Source organism: Lates calcarifer, linkage group LG16_LG22 (assembly GCF_001640805.2).
Source record: "Lates calcarifer isolate ASB-BC8 linkage group LG16_LG22, TLL_Latcal_v3, whole genome shotgun sequence".
Lineage (NCBI taxonomy): Eukaryota > Metazoa > Chordata > Actinopteri > Centropomidae > Lates > Lates calcarifer.
The window spans coordinates 19252201-19273239 of NC_066848.1; the positions used below are offsets into that span (position 1 = coordinate 19252201).

Below are 21039 nucleotides of genomic sequence, written 5' to 3' on the forward strand. Positions count from 1 at the left end.
CCTCTCCTTTCTCTGTCTCTTTCTTCTTACCCCTTCTTGTGCTTTTCATCTTTCTTACACCCTTTTCTCCATTTCTTTCTTCCTTTCTTCTTTCTGCTTCTCTGATTTTCGGTGCGACACGGTGCCAGGATAGCAGCAGTGTATCGACACAGTGCCAGCAGCCTACGCACTTACAAAACACTTCCACCTCCACGCTGCACCAAATGTTAGCCACTCATTACTTTCAATGGCATAACCCCTTGCCTTTATTTCTCTGGCGGTTGGAGGCCAACTTCCAAAAGGCAGACTCAAAAAAAAGCTCAGTAATTGACATGTAAAGGAGTTAAAAGCTCTAGGAAATTGTGCTCGAGAATGTCTGATCAAATAGGTCAGGATTCTAGAGGACCCTTCTCAAAGTTTAAAGTCTTAGGTGCTGCACCAAATTTTGAAGTCCAACACCTAAGGTTAACACTTTTGCACTAACAAATATTGGCCAAGTGTCTTTTTACAACCAGCTGTGTGTTAGAGGACTGTTTGTGAGTTTTGAAGATGTGGGCTTGCTTAAGTCCAACAGATTCAAATGCTCTAAGGAATACAGCTCAAAAGTGTCTGACCTAATGACAGAAAGACTGTTTCTGAAAGTTTTGAGGGTGTGAGTTCAATCCCTGGTGAATTTTGAAAATCAACACACAAGATGAAAGACTTAAGGACTAAGAAATTGAGGTCCCAGTGCAATCGATAGCATGCTGGGTTTACAGTGTCACATCCAAATTCTGTCAATTTTCAGTACATGAAGCATCAAAACTGATCCTGCTGTGGTTTCCACTCTTGACAATATTTAGAACAGAATTACAAATGTAGTTCTGCACTTATATATATATATATATATGTGTGTGTGTGTGTGTGTGTTTATCCACCCTATGGTGAGCCCCATCACATGTGGTCTGCATTAAAACACCATTGTGTGTTACAAGGCTGCAAAGTGTTGCCATGCCAACTACATTCACTATCCCATTATGTCAGCCTGTCAGTCCTATTATGGGATGGTTTCCTGTACTCTGCACACATGCACTTATACATACACACACACACACACACACAATCCCTACACCACACCCAACACAGGCTTGCTAAGCCCTGAATATACTCCAACACATGCTGTCTCATAGCTCAAGCCTCTCACACTACCAGTAAGTAAGCATTAAACAAAAACAAAAGGTAGAAAAAACTTAAAACTACAAGATCATAATATTATGAGTGCCAGGTGTTGGTTTATGTTGTTGATCTTTAAACAAAGATGCTTTACAGCTAAATTTGTTTTTTTTTTTTGTTTTTTTTTTTTTTGCTAAGTTGAGCTAAGCACCAATAAAGACAAGACTGACCCATCTTTCACACCAAACACACACAGTTTGTGTGAGCTGGAGCGTATAATAAAGAGCATTACGTAAAATATTACTCATCTTACAAAGCAGCTCAGTAGGATGCTACAGTCTACATTGGAATGTAAACAGTCACAGTATCCATTTTTTAACCTGGCTGTCATATCCTTTTTTTTTTCCCAAGTCCCAGTAAAGTGGGGGAGTAGAGTTACATGGAATCTGGAAACTTTGTCCCACAGAAACGTTGCTTCTCCCACATTCTTTTCCACAAATGAACTGAAACTGGCATCAGCATTACTTGCTTCTATTAATCCCTCCATAATGCCACTGGATATGCATTGTGGAGGGCAGTGTATATAGGGTCAAAGTTCAATTTAGTTGATGTTTGGATGCAAAGAAATCAGAGAAGGGTTCAGGACAGCACAGCTACATTCTTCATTAGTAATACAGGATTTGATCTCACATATTTTGTGCACTTATACACACTGAGTACCAATCAAAAGGAATTTGTGACCCCATATATCTACACTGTGAACTGTCCAATATAGGGGAAACAGGTCTTATATTCATCTCTGTTTTTATAGCACTGAGGACAGTTACTTTACTTGGAGGGGATCCAAATTTTGATTTTTCACATTTTTGACGACAATTAGCTCCTTTTCCTTTGGAGGCTGAATAATTGTTAGACAGACAAAAGAGACAAAAGCATATGCCAAATGGATGAAATGCAATGTTTCTGACTGTCAGAATGTAGCACCTGCTGATAATTATCTTGTGAAGCTCCACAGCTTACAAATGACTGACTGAAGATTATTCTTCTGCCTAAATATGAAAACACTGTACATGTTGTCGTGATCAGAGTTAGGCTACTCCGCCTTCCTTTTCTTTTTTTTTTAATTCTTGAAGATTCAGCTTTAGGTGCATTGTAGGCTCTTTCTGGCCTGGAGTGTTTTAGACTGTATGCAGATTTCCATCTAGTTTGAATCAAATCTTTTGTCTTATCTGGCTGAGAGCAATGCATATGCAGTGCGCAGCTAAGCATCTTAATCTTATCTGGCTATAAGGCACATTAAGCAATAAGTTGTAATGGGGCCTGTGTTAACAGAAAAAAAACAGTTGTTATTATGTTTTCTTTTTGAGTGCTAACAAAAAAAAAAAAAAAAATTCAGGTGGAAAAAAGCTGCCAAGCACAATTACAGCCTCAGGTGATCCTGAGCACAGCTGTAATGAACATGAGGCGCTGACCACCTGGCAGAAAGTGACAGGAGATGATAAAATGACTGTTCGCCCTCAGGCAAAGAGTATATATTCAGCAGGTACGTGTGTATGCGTTCATGACTTTCTATCACATTCTCCCCCTCACAAATGCTCTCCTCAATCCCTGGTGGAGAGAGTGCCGCGAACATCACGTCAGAGGTGGGAAAAGGAAAACAAAATCGAAGAGGACTGAGAGAATATGGGCAAACAACCAGGCAAGAAACACAAATAATACAGGCCCCTACGCTTGCTGTAAACACACCCACCCACCACGTGCAGATGTATACACAAACACACATGCACACACACACACATATAGAAACACAGAGAAACACACAGGCACACAGGGAACCAGAGCGAGCACATGCTTCAGTGATGAAATCATTTGTGTGAAAACGCAGTTTGGAAGTGAGAGGGGAATAAGGCCTTTTCTGGGTGGATGGAAGGAAAAGAATGTGTGTGTTTGCCCGTGCGTGTGTGTGTATCTACTTGGAAGGACAGAGAGACATAGTGAGTACAGATGAGGGGAAGAGAAGAGGAAGAGGGAGAGAAACAAAAGAGGACAGAGAGGAAGGTCTGAATCCAAAGTGATGCTCCCTGCCAGGAAAATAACTCCGGTCTCAGCAGAGACCCAGAGGATCATCTACACACAGTCAGCAATCCCAGCCTGACCACACACACACACACACACACACACACACACACCCATCCAAGACAAGGATAATAAAACTGTACATTTATTTCCATGGTTGCTGCTGAGCATGTTCTCGCTTCAGTTTTACTTTAAATTCATGGATGGACAGTAGCCTGCACAAACACAAAACCTTTGCTTAGAATGCTTTTAATGCTAACTCAATACCTCCTGTGGTTGCTCGCCACAATAAAAGCCTTGTAGCGAAGAAACGTTTGTAAGGCTTTCATTGTGACTTACAGTACCCACGGGAAGTCTACAGTAACAGACACTCACTGTAGCTCAGTGTGGGTTGGTTGTTCATACAGTGAACTGGCAGGTGAAATGCTGCACAAAGGTTTAATTTCCCAATTCAGTGCTCATTTGTAGCAGGTTTTAAACACGTAATTCACTCCATCGCCATTGTCATCTCATGCCATTGCAAGAGTCTGAAAGTGGCAGATGAGCTAACAGACATCTCCTCACATTCTAGATATTTATGACTATAAGACAAACATGTCTTGTAAAACCAAATAAAGAAAAGACCAAATTGTTGACACACATGTCCTGAACAGTCTTTGCTATAATGCAGCAGTAGTGTTGGAAACAAATATAGAATGAAAATCTACCAAGCTTCAGTCCAACTGTGAGAACTTCATGTTTGGGACTCTCTATATGCAGCATGTATGTATTGTTCAGTAATACAGAGAATTTAAAAAACAAACTGCATCAAATCCATCCCGAGTCCTCTGTCACGCTCTTATGGAAGACGTTTTCAGTCAACACTTGTCTAATTATCCTGAGATGGAGGGACGCTGGACTCTACCACAAACCCTAATCTGATTACAGTACAACTGACAAAGGAGGTAAATGGTGAGTGTATCTGAAGGGTCGTGGAGACTGTACACATACAGCCAAATGACTATTGATCCTCTGAGTCTGGCTGAATTCGAATGTAAGGACTTCACAGCACTCGCAGACTCAAGGACCTGAGAAGTCTGTCAGCGCTGAGGTCAGTCCACAGGGGGCCTCAAGCTGACTCTCTGCAGACTTCTACAGAGTCTGTTTGGGAGGCAGACTTGAGATCAGTTATTTCATCTCCATGGTTTTTAGTCCTGTCTCACTGCACATTTCACCCCCCACTGGTCCAACGCCCTCACAGAGTCCATACCATATGACAAAAGACTGCAAAGTTTCAGTTCATCATTATGAGACGGAGATTTAATGTCTAGTTTAGCTGCAGGTTTAAAGTGTTACAGACTGTGTGGAGCAACTGGTGATGATGCATTTTTTTGCAATTTTACACAAATGACAGGCGGAGGTTAGCAGTTTTGCTTTCACAACAAGAATGTTCCAGGTTCAAACCCAGGTTCGAGCCTGGGGCTCGAGTTTACATGTTGTCTCTGGGCCTGTGCGGGTTCTCTCCAAGTACTCCGGCTTCCTCCCACAAGCCAAAGACATGCAAGTTAGGTTAACTGGTGACAGTAAATTGCCTATAAGTGTGAATTTGAGTGGGAACGGTTGTTTGCGATGGACTGGCGATCTGTCCACAGTGTACCCCGTCTCTCGCCCAGTGTCAACTGGGATTAGCTCCAGTGACCCTTAAGGGTAAACAGTATGGATAGTGAATGAGTATAAATATTGATACAGTGTGAAAAATATCAAAATCACAGGTTTCCCACAAGTCCCCAGTGCTTGTTTTATCCAAACAACAGTCCAGATGCAAAGATATTCAATTCATAATGATTTAAAAAAGGGAAAAGATGAAAAAGGTTCAAATCTGGACTGAGAATGTTTGGCATTTTAACCCAATAACAAATAATTATCGAAACTGTCATCACTTATTTTCCTGATGATAAACTAATTTTAACTACTATCTAGAGACACCTGAAAATATTCTGGTTAGAATTCATTCAGTTGGGGAAAAAAAGAGTAAATCTGATCAAACACAGATTTTATCTTTAAAGACTTTTTTGAAATGCAGATACATACACAGAGGGACTCGCTGTCCCATGATGATGATGTCATAAGGACAAACCTTTTCCATCTCTCTGAAACCACCACAGCCTCAGGCAGGAGCACAGGGGGTTATGATTCATGTAATGCACCCACCAATCCAACTGTGTGTGTGTGTGTGCGCGCGCACGTATGTGTGTGAGTGATTGTGTGTTGCCCTTGCTTTCACTCTCATCATAGCAGGATTAACTCACACTGGACAGATGGCCGTCCGATGCTCCTCCCTCCCAAACACTCACACGCTTTCTCACAAAAACACACACACACACTCTGCAACTCAGCGCAGCATGGTGGCAACTTCAGTTCACGAGCTGTGTCATCATCATTGCAAACTGCCTGAGGCTTAAACATGCATAATCACACACACACACATCCACACACACATGGGTTGAAGCCCGTGTCAGCAGATGATGACTCTGATGTCAGAAAAAGCACTCTGTCTCCACTCAGCTTGTCTCTCACTAAAACACCCATGTGGTTGTTTTGTCCTTGAATGGCTCCTTTCTCTTTACCTTCAGGCATCACACGCCCAGCAGGGTTTATATTTAGAGCTCTTTGTCTCTCTGACTAGTTATGCATATTTGTGACTGTAATTTACTGTAAACATAATGAGTGTGTTTTGAGATATCATGCTTATAGAAGAACATCTTGGTGGCTGAATCATCTCCTAGGCTGCTCAATTTTTTTCTTTGCAGTTTGTTTCTCTCAGAAATTAACATCAGCCTCCAGGTTCAACAAATATTCTGGCACGTCAGTGTATAATGTATCTTAGCAAACTTTTCTTGGATTGGATTGGATTCTTTTTTTTAATAGTGGGAGCTCTGAGATTTGCCAATAGTAAAAGAGGAGTGTTTGCTATTTTTGGACACCATTAATAAAAATGGTACAAATACAATACCACAAACCACTACTATGAAAGTGGAGGGCGGCACACCCAAGTGTTGTTGAGGACTGTTGTGGATTGACAGACACCACACCTCAGTCTCACTGCAGCCTAGTAGTCTGGGAGTTAGAATCAGTCAACAATCTACGCTCAAAGCTAACATTTGGTGCCAGTGCAGGAAGACACGCTGCCTTAATTTAGCATGGAGGAAAGTAAGGGAATGAAGGTTGGCGTGATGAATGGGCATGAAGCATGTCTGACTTTCATGGAGTTCACTTCTCATAACAGAGCAACAGTTAACACTTTACTGTACTGTAGTTACCGTGGGCAGATAGAGTAGAAAAGTTTAAAAAACAAAAAAAAACATGGCCACTAAATGTTGTATGGGGTTTGGCAGAATGGTCTAATACTGATGTTCTTGTCTGGCAATAGAGCTGCTTATATCCAAGCGCTGACATGCATCCAAGCTCCAGAACAGCATATATTTAATACATTCCCTCCCCAGATCAGCACATTCCAGTTACTATACCCTGACTTCTGCACTCAAAGCTTTACTTAAAGATAAAGAAAAATAATTAGCATTAATGTATACTTACAATGCCAAAAGTAAAAGTGCTCATTATGTAGAATGACCCATTTCTGAATGATATACATTACTGTATATTACTGGAATATTAAAGGTGGAGCTCATTTCAACTACTTTATAGATTGCTAATAATACATCTTAGTTTATCTTAGTTGATTATATTTTGTATCAATAATCTGAATCTGAAAAGTAACTAAAGCTGTCTAATAAATGTAGTGGAGGATAAAACTACAATGATTGCCTCTGAAATGCATTAAAGTAGTTGTAGATGTTATGTGACATAGCCAGTATGCTGCACTTAATTTCTTACATACATTTCATGTACACACCCATCTGTTGTAACAGCCTACATATTGTTTGTGTTGATATGGTGGCAGTGATGATGCTGATTTTCTTTTCTTCTTCATTAGTATTCATCTACATTTGATGACATAATCCTTGATCTATGAAACTTCATTTTTCATTGGCTGCACATAACTGTACCCTCCCTGTCACATTACACACCATGCAACTGTCAAAACTAGAACTATGACTGTATGTCTCAGGTCTGTGTGATCACAGTGACCTTTGACCTTTGACCACCATAAGCTAATCAGTTCATTTTCGAGTCCACCAAATTTGAGAACATTCCTTTACAGAATAGCTGCAATGCATTCACAAGGCCAGAAATTTGTTTTGTGAAGTGACAGTGACCTTGACCTTTGACCTCTGACCACCAAATCACATTATCCTTGGGTCCAAGTGTATGTTTGTGCCAGATGCAATTAAACTCCTGCGTCCCTGCTATATCGCGTTACAAAAAAATGAGGTCACTGTGACAATGACCTTTGACCTCTGACCACCAAAATCTAATCAGTTCATTTTTGAGTCCAAGTGAGAGAAATTTGAAGAAAGAAAATTGTTGCCAGTGCAGAGGCATATAAATAAAGTCCTTCTGACCACATTAAAATTGTTAAAAGCTAAACCTAGGAAGGTTTCATCAGGGAATCTATAGTCTTAAAATTTGATAACCAGATTCAGCACAAGACGCCTCTACTAAACCTTAACCCTGATTTAAACCTACGTTCTCAAGTATCACCACAGATACATGCCTAATTCAAATTCCTGAACCAACAGAGGGAAATAGCTCATGACATTCATACTGCTGCGACACACACAAATGATGTGGACACCTGAAGGGTAACTATAATGGGCTCCAACATCATGTAACAGGATTTCAGTGACACCATAACATCTAGACTGCGCTCACAGTATTAGTGGGCAGATTAAATCAGACATGAAGTAGAGGGGTTTAATCTAAAACTATAATCCCATTTTGGAAATAAAAATATAAACTACTTGTATTTATATATTTTTTTGACAGATAGATAGGTAGAATATTATTTTCATGCCAGCAACTCCCCTGACTGACTTAAAGAGGTGGTGAATTTTTAAACGCCATCGTGCAGAGTTGTCTCAACTTGGGAGTTGCCTCAGTCCATTTATCAGGCTCCTGTTTGATAAATAAAGCGAACTCGGCTCCAGTTGTCTGAGAGGCAAAAACCTCCATTGTGGCTGGCGCACGGCGAACAATATCTTTTCAGCGGCGAGGCAGTGACGAGTGAGACCCCATTTTTTAATTTCATTTTTTCTTCTCCCCTCTATCAATTAGCATCATCAACATCCTTTTCCAGAATCCCCCTGCTGCCTCTCTGTTGGAGATAATGACTCAAAATGTTTGATCAGTGTGAGTTCATTTCAGTGTGGCCTCCAGTGCTTCTGGCTGCCTGCACTTAGCATGCAAGAGACAAAGTGAGATTAATGCCGTGGTTTATTCTGGCAAAACCTTAGGCAAATAGATTCACTTTGATGCACCGCATAAGACAGTTTGCTGTTGAAACTGCCAGACGTCAGAGTCACATTGGTCCGCGAGTGTTTTACAGCCTCTTCTCCGCCATGAGGTTAATCGAGGATAAACAGGTAACCTATTTACTCTGATGAAAAGCTTCTACCTGGAGGTGTCACTTCACTGCAGTGAGCAGACTTTTATGGTTCGCTCCTGCTGTGTACCTGACTTAAAAAGGCTCATGAAAGCGTGTGTGACAGCCACAAAACATTTAAACTCAATTTCCTGACTTAATATCTGACAAATGCAGGAGGATGTTACACAATGTAGATAATCGCCAGCCCAAAAATGTGCTCAGGAGTTTACACAACTGCAGTGTTGATTTTTAGAAGCTTTTTTTTGCCACGTGACTAACTCTGTTATAACAGCACCACTTCAGAAAAACCACCACATTGGTTCTCCTATAAACAGCTTAAAATGGCCAATGTTGACATCAAGTGTTGAAGTGGGAGAAGGTGTAAAGTTATGAAAAGAAGTCTTATGGATGGGACAGACTGAGGTTTACCCACAGTCAGTGCTGCCTTCCTTTTAACATGAACCCAATCTTCTCTTATAATTCAAACAAATGGCGTTTGTCGCTCCCGGTGAATAAGGCTCAGACAATGCTCTCCAACTCTACAGCTCTGGGAAGAGTGAATGAATGTTGGACTTAAATCCATCTGGTGGACACAAACACAAATCCAAATACATAACAGTGGTGCTCTTTTTGCTAACACATTAGCCATTTAACTTTATATGTCAGTATCATGTGAGCACTGTGCGTCTGTTATGGAGGTCTCCTGCTCCCTGTTGAACACACACAAAAAAAAAAAAAAAAAAAATCAGTGCAGCCTGTCAATAATGCTGTAGCTATTACCAGACCTCAGCTGCAGAGATGGCGCATCAGAGAATATATGTAAATGTGACCAAAAAAAAAAAAACTGACAAATGCTTTTAAATGAAATAAATAGCATAATTTTATAAGAACATCTATTCCAACAGAACATGTTGTGTTGGGTCATGGCTAAAAATGTTGTAAAACTTAATCAGTGTTTTGTTTATGCACTTTATTTGTGCACTGCAAATAGAAGAATAAGTATTCTATGACTTACAATTTAAGAGAAGGTATAAGCAGTAAAAAGAGAAGGAGGGAGACAGAGGGTTTTAGTTTAGCAAAGCATTGGATCTTACAGTTAAAAGCATTGGAGGCTGCCAACTACCCTCCTCTTATCAGAATCTTAAAATTGTATGTATGTATGTACGTACGAATTTCTTGCTGTTTTATGCGTGTCTTAGTACAATGTGTGTGTGTGTTTGTTTTGTATGTGAGAACAAGCATGACGTTATCTAGTCCAGATAAAGAGAGAGAGAGAGAGAGAGAGAGAGAGCGAGCAGAACAAAAACTGGAAAACAAAGGGTGAGACTGCAGACCAATAAAACTACACAGCACCAATACCTTAAATCAATAGACAAACAGAATCTACTCCCTATTTCACCTTTATTGGATCTGTCTGTGTGGATATGAGAACACAGAGGTGTGTGTGTGTGTGTGTGTGTGTGTGTGTCCACTGACCATCCCACCTGCAATCCAGTGACCACTGAAGCTTTAGTATTGAGTTTTTTTTTTTTTTTTAAGGTCCAACAGTGATATTGAAGCACAGATTCTTTTCTCTGCTCCACTGCCCTCCAGTCTGTCCTCACTACAGATATAGCTGATGTAGCCAAAAGGAGTACAGTCAACCTTTAAGATAAGACGACTATTTGAACAGCAGTGTTTCTCTAAAACTGGTTGCTGATTGGGACCATCTGTATACCAAACATGGATGCATTAACAGAGCTGGATACAGTGTGTCAGAGTCATCCTTGCGCCCAGTGTTTTCCAACAGTGAAACATTTTTTGATTACATGAGTACTCAGTATTCCCACACACTAATCTTCAAACTTAGTCGTCATTTTTGATGTGAACTACACACCTGTACGGTTTCAAGACTATTGTGGTCACAAATACATAAACAAAGCATTTAAGTATTACACCTCACACTTGTTTTGTACATACTTTTCTCTACATGCTCTCACATTTCTCTCACACACAGTATTGATCATGAGCTGATGTATCTTATGGGCCTTTTCCTGTAAACAATGGAATTTGTCCAAATATAGATTTTAGGCTTACATCATGTCAGACAGTCTGTTTAACTCCACCTTTTTGAGAGAACTCTTCATCATTTCCCATGTGTGTACATGTAAGAACTACTCAGTATTAATGGACGCTAACTTGCCACAGGGCAGCCACAAGAAGAGAAGCTCATCCCAGTGGTATTGCTCGTCTGTTGTCCAGCCTACAGCCTGATCTGCTCACCGCGCTCGCGACAATCACACTGACTGAGGAATCAATACAGTCCTCTGGAGAGAAAAGACCAGACTGAAGTCCTGCCATCTCTACATCCATACGTGTGCAGACAAGGTTGTAGGTGATAGTGACAAGGTAAAGTCATCCTCCCGGGAGTGTATGAGAAGTGAATAATGCCACAAGAGAAAGAAGAAAAGATGAGCTGGAGAATATCAATCATAGTCATATGTAGTATGTCCCATATTGCCCAAATATAAGACCAACCTAATCATAAGACTGGCCCCTTTTCCAAATGGCTTCAACATCATTTGAAGCTGTGGTGGTTAGACTGCCAGCTCCTCATGTCCACTCATCCCAGGGCCAGACACTAAACCTCAAACTACTGCCAATGGTCCGGTCAGCACTTTGTATGGTGGCATCACTCTGTGAGTATATGTGTGAATAATAGGTATGCTATAAGCAATTCAGATAAAAGCACTACATAAATTCCATTTACATTCAACGACCTTGCTAATTCTTGACCGCTGAACAATTCCGTTCTCGGTCCATTTCTGCAGTAAAGACGTCAGGAGACTCTTTCAACACATTTTACTTATTCACTCGTCAGGAATTTATATTCTTGATGGCAGCAAAACATATTATACAAGCCACGGGCTAAAGTGGGCAAAAAAAGAACAAAAAAAAAAAAAACATGGTCAGATCTGATCTGATGAACACACATGAAAAAACTCACTAGCCTAGCAACATTAAAGCTACAAACAAACCACCAGGAAACATTTCGTAAGAGCCGGTGCTACACTGGTTGTTCGTCCATAGAGAAGAATCTGCCGTGATCATAATAATTTCTGGAAAAAGGTATCATCTTATATTCAGACCAATACAATACTCTTTCTGACAGAAAGGAAAGGAACTATGCTGGTAGTCTTGTGAGGTGTCTAAATACTGTCTCTAAGGACAAGTGCCTCCATTGAGGATTTTTGAAAACTAAGTTTGTTCAACTGTTTAACACAGCATCAAAATTAGAGAGGAGACATTGTCTGTGGTTACCCATCACTGCTGAGTAATCACTGTGATGAATCACTGAAATTTCCCTAGCTGTGTCACTGACTTTCCTTGGAATTTCCAAGATAAATAAATAAATAAACTGAGTTCTTCTGCTGTTTGTAGCTGGAAAATATCTTGCGATGCAGCAATATGAGTGGCAACTTATGGCCCAATCCCAAACACAAAGTCATGTTACCTCTGAAATCAAACTGAAATCAGTAACGATGGATGGTTTCTGCCTTTTCTTGCCAAATGTTTCAGCAGATTGAAGCAGGGATGAGTGAAGATCAGCCAGGCTGATGAAAACACCACACTCCACTTCTGTAAACGTTTCTGAATGACTGCCAAATTCAGCCTGCACCTGGTTTTCAAACTGCCGAAACATGGCCAGTCCAGCTTTACAGCCAAATAAAATCTGTCTCAGAATGTACCAGATGCAAGTTATCGGCCGTGCAATTTCTGAATTATTTTTAAAGAACATCTGCTTGGAGGCAGCCAAAGCAGGCTTTTTAAGCCTGTGTGTGTACTCTAAGGTGACAGTGGAGAGAGGCCGTCACTCCACTTTACTGTGAGCAGCAGACAGCGGAGACCAATTTGCTGCCTGGGCATTAAAATTACATGTTGTCATATTTAGAAAAGTGTTTTCCATGCACATTTGAACTGATGCAGTTGAACTTGTGCAGTTACTTGCACTTAACTACAATGTGTGCATAGTATATGCACTGTAGATTTTTACACAGTCATAAAAAAAAGGCAGCTTTAGCATCTCCTGAATAATTCATTAGCAAACAAACATGTGGTGCTCTGCTGTGGCACTAATTGCCCCTCATACAGTTTGGCTTCAGAGCCAGGTAACATCCTGAGGACTTTGGGGACCACTGTGCTAGTTTTGCTGACACTGACGGACTACACTCAACACGACAGTGATACATGACACAACCGAACAGGCGAGATTTGGACTCCTAAAGGCACGTGGCAGGATGCCACATCAATCACAAACTTACTTGAATCTTCCCTGACAGTGCTGGCACTGATCCCCGACCCACCCGTGGTCGCACACGCAGCTCCCGTTGATGCACTTCCCCGAAAAACAGGTTTTATCGCAGGATCTGGACACCGATGAGGCTTCCGTACGGAGCACGAGGTGAAGCATCACAAATATTCCCAGGTATGTTTTCAAGACGTCCCGCGCGCTCTTTCTGGACGACTTGGTCCAGGCGCATAGATGTATCCCCCCAGCATCATCCATGATGATGGACGAGCGGTGTCTCTTTTTGAGAGGCTGCAGCAGCCCCCCGAGAGGAGAAAACCAAACTGTCACCTTACGCTGCGAGGTGATCTGTTGTCATCGGTGTGGGCAGGCTCAAGAAGCCCTACCTGGTGATGCCTGTTGGAAAGGCGCAGGGAAAAAAAAAACAGTAATTACGCACTGTCAGGGAACACCGAGCGGCGTGGAACAAGCTGCGGGACAGGACAAAGAGATGCAACTTTGATGGAAACAGTTTAGACCATAAAATCACTGTGAACGCATTTTTCAATCCGCTCTGAGCGACCCAAACACGCGCGTCCCCCACAAGTCTTCCAGACAACTTCTACTGTGGTGAAGGTTCTGATGTAAACACACGACCGTGACCGGATGATGCTCCCTCAACGTCAAAGAGCATAATCCCGGAGATTAAATAAATAATAATAATTAAAAAAAAAAATAAGAGAAAACACGGAGCTTAGATGGTCGCTGTGCGCTGCTCCTCCTGTCGGACGCGTTCTCAGACAAAAGACGTGCCTGCCCTCTGCTCTGCCCGGCTTCTGTTGTCGGAGGATGCGACAGTCGCTGCTCTTCTCCGGAGCTCGTCTCCTCTCTCCTATCTGCTCTCTCGCTCTCCGGTCCACAGCTGGTTTCTGATTCGGGGTGGGGGGGTGGGGGACTCCGGCACAAAAGCCCCGAGCATGAGCAGTACGGCCGCACGGTTAAAGGGGCAGTTCCCTTTAAACGTCGAAGGCATGCAGCGGGCACGGACAAAGCCGGTGACATTCAAGTGCAGCACGGTGTCGGTGTGTTTTCCTGTGGTGGTTTACACTTGAGACGTTTAGTCCAGCAGATGTTGGAATAAAGTAGTATGGCTAGTTTTGTCTGCTCTGTTATCACCAATCAAATGCTGATAGATAGATAGATAGATAGATAGATAGATAGATAGATAGACAACAGTGCAAAAGTGCTTAGGCACACTGTTGCTGTTAACATAATAATAAAACCAGAAACTACTCTTATTAAAATACATAAATAAATAAAAAGGATGTTTTCAATCAGAGGCTGTGCACTGTGTCATTTTCTCAATTAATTTACTGCTGGATGGGGGATCAGGGTAAAGGTCAGTACTTGTGATACCTGTAGTATTTTATCCATTTCTTGGTGGTTAGTCAAGAAACTATTAAAATCCTCAGGTAAATAACCATCCCCCAATTTTCTGGCAAATTCATACACTGGATATTTAGTTCCTCAATGCTGGGTAAGAACAAGAGTCATGTCAAAATCCAATTTTGTTAACCAGTCAACAGAAATATTTTGCACGTTCCCCCCAAATTCCCTCTCTCTCTCACACACACACACATATGCACTCACAGAAAGTTATGAGGAAGGGTAACCACAGGGAATGATAGCTAATAAAACTGCAGCAAAATGGTAATTTCTACTGGAACAATCGCTCTGAGACAATTTGGAGAAGGCAGAACATATCAGTATCCTCACTAAATCCATTACAGCGGGGTCTGGTTCTGCACATTGCTCAATTATTATCTATCTATTTATTCATCACCAGCTGGAAAAAGTAAAAGATCTGACTGCCTGCAGTGGCTGTTTGGTGTGCAGCCTGTTCATCTACTGTAGAGATCAATCAGAGATCAGTGTGAACATGGGGCAGTAATTACTTGGAAAAGGATGTATTTCATTCAGAAAGCAACTTCTTTATTTCTGACCCGAGTCTCTGTTTGCCTGGATGCGTTTGTGTTGATTCCGAGGAAGATATGACAGGAACGTTAAAACCAGACTGACACAGCACAGGCCTAATTCCCCAAACTGTCTTCCTGATTTATAACTTTATCTCACTCTCAAGGCTTTAAAGACACAGAAATATTCTTTTGAGCCAAGACGGTGCTTTTGGAAAACAAAGCCAAGATTTGCATCTGCGCTCCCCGAGGGCTCACAAAAACATTCAGCCGAGCCAGATGACGATAATCCTCAAACCCGAAAGATAGACTCTTCTCAAAGTAAGATATTACTCTGCTGCAGTGTGATGGAGAGAATCACAAGGTTTCAGTGAGAGATATTGATTACAACCAGGCAGAGACCTGGTGTATCACAAGGTGAGTGTGAACCTATACTGAGCCAACTGACTACAGTTGCTTAGAAGAAACATATTTATGACTTTGTTAAATTACCCAACAGCACTGCAAAGCCCCCAAATTTCCTCCCTGTTCACTGTTGATGTTTCCAAACTCAACACAGCTGTGTTGACAGTTCACAGTTAAGTCTGGAAACATTAACAGTAAGCTGGGAGGAGGAAGTGTGGGTATTTTTGCTAATGGATTTTGCAAACGTATTTGGATGTTACAACCAAATCAATACAGCAGCTATCGATTAAATTGTTTTGGTTACATATGGGCCGGAGTTTTGGATAAAGTTTAATTTCCTTAAAGCTCCACTAGTTATTATTTTCTGTGTTAACAAAGAATCAAAAGACTATGTGAATTGTGAAAGGGACAAAGTTAGCGAGTAGCTTGTGAAGAAAGTGGAAAATTCTTTCTCAGTAGCTGGTTGAGACCAAACCAGAGCTAAAAGGAGGGTAACATTCATGAGGTGGACACAAACAGAAGAGTAAGTCAAAAAATGGTAATGTTGCTCCATGTCTGCTTAATCTGTAAATACTTCACTGTTTGAAAACAGATTAGTTATATTAAAAGCTATATTAAATTTGTAAGGTGTTGTGTCAGTGTGTCTTGGCATGTTGTGGAGTTATTTTGCCCCTGTGTGGCCAAAAGCACATTAATGCGGCTTTAAATAAACCAAGTCATATTATATGTTGTTACAGCTCATGTGGCTATCACCAATGCACAAATCTCCACTGTAAAAAAAAGACATGAGAAATGGGTCCACATGACCCATAGTACATTAAATAAGTGAATTATGGCATGTAATTTTACATAAATAAATATGGATTTTGTGAATAAGTAGGCCTCTGATATATTTCTTTTGATCTGAATAAATGTAATTGTGATCACACCCATTCTTTGTGAGGTAAATAAACTCACTTCTACTACTTCATACTTCTGTTAGTAATAGGGATCTGATAAATCAAAACAAGTTTCAAAACATCAACAGTGTCATGTCTACTTGACCCATATGACAGATGACAAAATTACCTCACTACAAAGTTCATTAAGTAGCACTTCTGGAGCTTTCAGTCATTTCACATAGTATTCATCAGCAGATGGATTAGGCCAAAAGTTAATTGTTGCCTTTGGATATAACAGTTGACAACCTTAAGGTGCTTTCAATCATAGTGCATGAACGTCAAACAAAAAAAAAATGAGCCATCTTCTGCAGCCAAATATGATCGAGACTGATGTTAGTTCAACATTTTCTTTTTCAGACTACATCAGATCAAGAATTAATATGTAAGCATGACTCATATGACTGTAGCAAAAAAGTTTTATAGAATTTGCTACCGTTATTGTTAAGATTTTGTTAAATTTAGGTGACCAGAACTACTCGATTATGGTTAAAAAGAATTGTAAGCATGATTAAAAGAAACCAAAGCTGACTGTAGGGAACAGTTTTCAAAATGTAGTGTCCTGTGTGCCACTTTCTATCTAAACTCCCTGATTTGAGAGGAAAAAAAAAGATGACTAAGGGAAAAAAGATAAATGAACAAATGAAGCGTGCTTACAGTGACTGCTGGTGGTTGATCTTATGACAGAAAAGATCCATCTTCATCAGCTAAACATGACTAAGACTGATTTTATTTTCATGGGTTTGTTACTTCATACACAGCACATTAATCTACTTTATTAGAATATTTAATATCCACTTTCTTATGGGAAGAAGTTTCTGGTTGCTTTGTGGTTTACTTCTTTCTTCCTATCGCTTTAGAATCACATTTAGTTCTCCAAATAACGCAAGTTGATTCTTATTTAGATTCTATATTATCTGACTACAGCAGGTATTCTGGCAGTCAGCCACTGCTTGAGGAAACAGCTGGTTTATTGCAGGCTGGCGTTTGCTTTCCACACCCCTCCTGGGACACACAGCACTACCTCCTGCTCTCCACGGCGCACCTTGATGCTGCTAATGCTGACATACACTTTTTTTTCCCTTTTGCCCTAATTTTGCAGGTCTTTTGCCAGCAACAAGACCATCTGCCTTGCCTCTAAATTAGGGAGAGTATTTATCAAACGTCTTGCGTTGAGAATACTGAACTGGGCTCTACGTCACCTCGCAAGTCGAGATAAATGACAAGGTCAAGGATATCGAGATATGCACCTGTTTCACATCAATATTCATACATTTCTGGTGGGATATGAAGTGGAAAAATTATTTGTGAGAGTGTTTGGTGTCTGAGGATGTCTTTTCTGACAAAATATATTCAAACTTTGGTGGTTTTTTGGATTAAATGCATGCAAATAAAAGTCATCAAACTCCTGTCAGCACACTCTTCTTCAACATTTTCCAACCAGAAAAGGCCTGGCTCGTTTAAAGCTCCAAGGGACAGCAAACAGTGGCATTAAACCTCACTGTTAGCCTGTGGGAAATTGGTTTGGCTTGTTGTTATTCCTGCTGCTTGAGTTGAATCCTATTATGGATCGTTTTTAACCTCCCCCCAAGGGCCAAAGTAGGAATATTGATTGGCTTACACAAAGAACCCACTGTGAGGAAAATGAAAAAGAAGAGGGGAAAAAAAACTAATATTGATTTTTGACAGTTTGTTTATAATTAAACAGTGGAATAACTAACTGCACCGGAGGGATGTGGCTGAGTGAGGATTATGGGAATGTGCAGCATTCAGAGCAGGTACATACAATGTCATTGGTTTGCTGCTCATCATCTTGCTCTTTGTGCTCATATTAATGTCTTTCACTGCCAGCTGCGCAGTGTTTAATAGAGCAGATGTGCCATAAAACATGCATGTGTAAAGATTACATATTCTACCATGGCCATTTTTCTTGGCAAGTAGAGAGAACACACACACACACACACACACAAATACTCACACTGAAACACAGGCCAGTGTAGACTGAGAGCATGGATGGAGTCAGTGGATGTCAGAGAGAGGGGAGAATTAACTTGGCGTCAGGGAAAGATTATGAAAAGATTATCATTTTTGATTGATGTTTGGTGGCCCCTGCTGTTTAATATGTGCTAGTGCAACTGATGCAGAAATATACCTGAAGTTTCTTTTTTGACTCTGGAAACAGTTGCTGGAAACATTAATCTTAGCATAAAATCCACTTCATAGATTATTTTCTGAGCTTTCAGCCACATCTCTTGGACTTCTTTTTTTTTTAAACTCAGGATTACGATAATGAGTAAATTCAATCAGTTGATGAAGGCCTTCAGTAGTCATTGTGCTATGTAACATTATACTCAGATATTATTGGCTTGTCTTTGCCTGAGTTAAAATAAAACATAAAGGGACATAAAATAATAATGGAAATTCTAATGCAAGAAGAGAGAAAAACATAACAGCAAAGATAAAGTGCATGTTAGAACATCAGAAAAATACATCAAGGCTAAACATGCTGTGGTGGACTTCAGGGGAGATTTAATTTAAACCAGAGGTTCTCACCTCACCTGGCGGTCAGGACCCACATTAAGGGTCACGAGTTCAGTCTGAAGTGTCGCCAGATTATTAACAGGATGTGACATGCAGAAAAAACACATTTTCACTACACAAAATTTTGTCAGTGTTTCCTCTAGTCTGCTGTAGTGGGCTTTAAAAAATAGTCAAAACAAAACAAGAGAAAGATGAGGATGTAACTTTAGACATATGCAAATGACTATGATTGGTCACATTATAGACATTTTGAGGGGTCGCAAAGATTGAAACAAAATTTGTAAAAGGTTGCATAGATTGGTCCCCTACTGAAAGCTAACTGCTGCTGCTGAGAATTTGAGGAAAAATAAGATTAGACTATTAACTGGTGGAATAAGACTAAATTAGTCTGAAAACAAAACAGAAAATGAAGATTTCCTTTACTGGATTTCATTTGTTATGTACAAGTATATATCTGGAAACCATTACTCATCATCAAATGGTAGGAATATTAAACCTGATGAAAACAATTCCAACAATCAATCATCAAAAAAACTGAAGCACTAAGAAAGGTTGCCACGTTTTATCACTAAGAGAAAAAAATAGGTAACTATTCCAGTAGCTATTTGGGAACAATAAACTGTCTCTTGTTCTGGTCTCGACTTCCTCCTCAATTCACAAAAAAAATTCCTGCAGCCACTTAAAGTGGAAAAATGTTCCTCTCATGCCTCTGAACGCTTATTTTCCTGCAGTTATGGGGATGTTACTGTCCTGGTGTGACCATAGTTACAGCTGTGATGACAACTACAGAACGATCCCATCCGCCTGCTGCCAAGCCATGTTCATTTGATTTAAGACAAGCTGAGTGAGAGGGGGGAGAGGGGAGAGAGGGCAGGACGTGGCCGTCGTCCAGGGGATTTCCTCCCGCCTGTGATTGATTCCTATCTACAGAGCTCAGAGACGCAGCTGATGTGCTTAATGAGAAAACAAGTTGGAAAAATGAGAGACAGCAGGATTTTGTTGTTTTCAAATGATACACAGAAACACAGAGAAAGAATATTACTTACATTACTGTAGCCTGAGCACACTTATAGGATATATTACTTACTCATCAGAAAAGAAACATTGTGGGCCCTTTGAACAAAAAAAAAAAAGCTTTCTATTCACGTTTTCTGCATCAAGAGAGCAGAAATATGCTTTTTAAGACTATAAACTATAGACTGAACTTCCACCATCTTTACACTAGATGGGAGCAAATGACAGTAGCCTGAACCAGCAGTTGTTAGTTTGTCGTAAACAGTCTGTTTCCAACACTGATGAGAACCTTAAGGAAGAATATAGCTAATGGAGGAATCTGCAGTAATGTAAGGCCCAGCATCATATTATACAGACAGACAGACATAACATATATATATTAACATATTATATATATATTAACACATGTTGGCGAGCAGATTAAAAAGTGTAGAGATGACTAAGCTGATGTACTCATCTAAACCCTATATTTCATGATGCACTGTGTGAGAGGTGGTACAGTATGTTTTAGAAAGCTCTGGTGGTTCAGATGGTTAAGAAGCAGGAAAATGTATTTCTCTTGTGTGATATTTTTCCTGCAGTATCATATGTGTGGGGTTTTAATGTCACTAGGAATTATAATGGTTTTCTAAGTGGGTATTGGGAGTTGTTTTGGCCTGTAGTTTTAAATACTCACCAGGAGGGGTCAGCAGTGTTCATATTTTAATTGTACAGTAGCTATTGGATGCTGTGGAGTGACATCCCATCCATCTTTGTAACTGTCTGACTGTGTTCAGTATGCTTCAACATTTCACTCATGCTTTGCACTAAGACTGCATCTACAGTTTATTACTGCTCTCCTCACTCTTGCTTTTTATTTTGCAAGTTTGACAAGTAAAATGGAAACAGGCTTGTTGTGGTTTGTTATAGATGGTAGACTCTTTAGCTGCAATTTTAAGATTTCCTCAAACTTTAATTTAAAGTTTTCAAGGTAAAGTCAGTCCCCATGTACTGTCAATATTCTGGGGACGAGGAGAAAATCCAAAACTGGTAATACATTTTGTATCATCATGCATGTACAAACTATATAATGTCAAGTTTTAAAGCAAAACCAGGAGACTGAGACATAGGTGGTAGTTTATATTAACTGAAAAAGAGCCAAAGGTGGTGGATGCTTGACTAATAACTGAC

At 40.4% G+C, this 21039-nt stretch overlaps 1 protein-coding gene across 3 annotated transcripts in view; it reads right to left on the reverse strand.

Moving 5' to 3' along the window:
• The window catches only part of atrnl1a (attractin-like 1a), a 244340-nt gene extending 230430 nt beyond the window's left edge, over positions 1–13910 (reverse strand). For all 3 annotated transcript variants that reach the window (XM_051076681.1, XM_051076679.1, XM_051076680.1), the window contains exon 1: positions 13033–13910. In XM_051076681.1, coding sequence (XP_050932638.1) covers positions 13033–13277 — 245 coding nt within the window. In that variant the 5' untranslated portion in view covers positions 13278–13910. The remainder of the gene's footprint in view (positions 1–13032) is intronic.
• Between the last annotated feature and the right edge of the window lie 7129 nt (positions 13911–21039).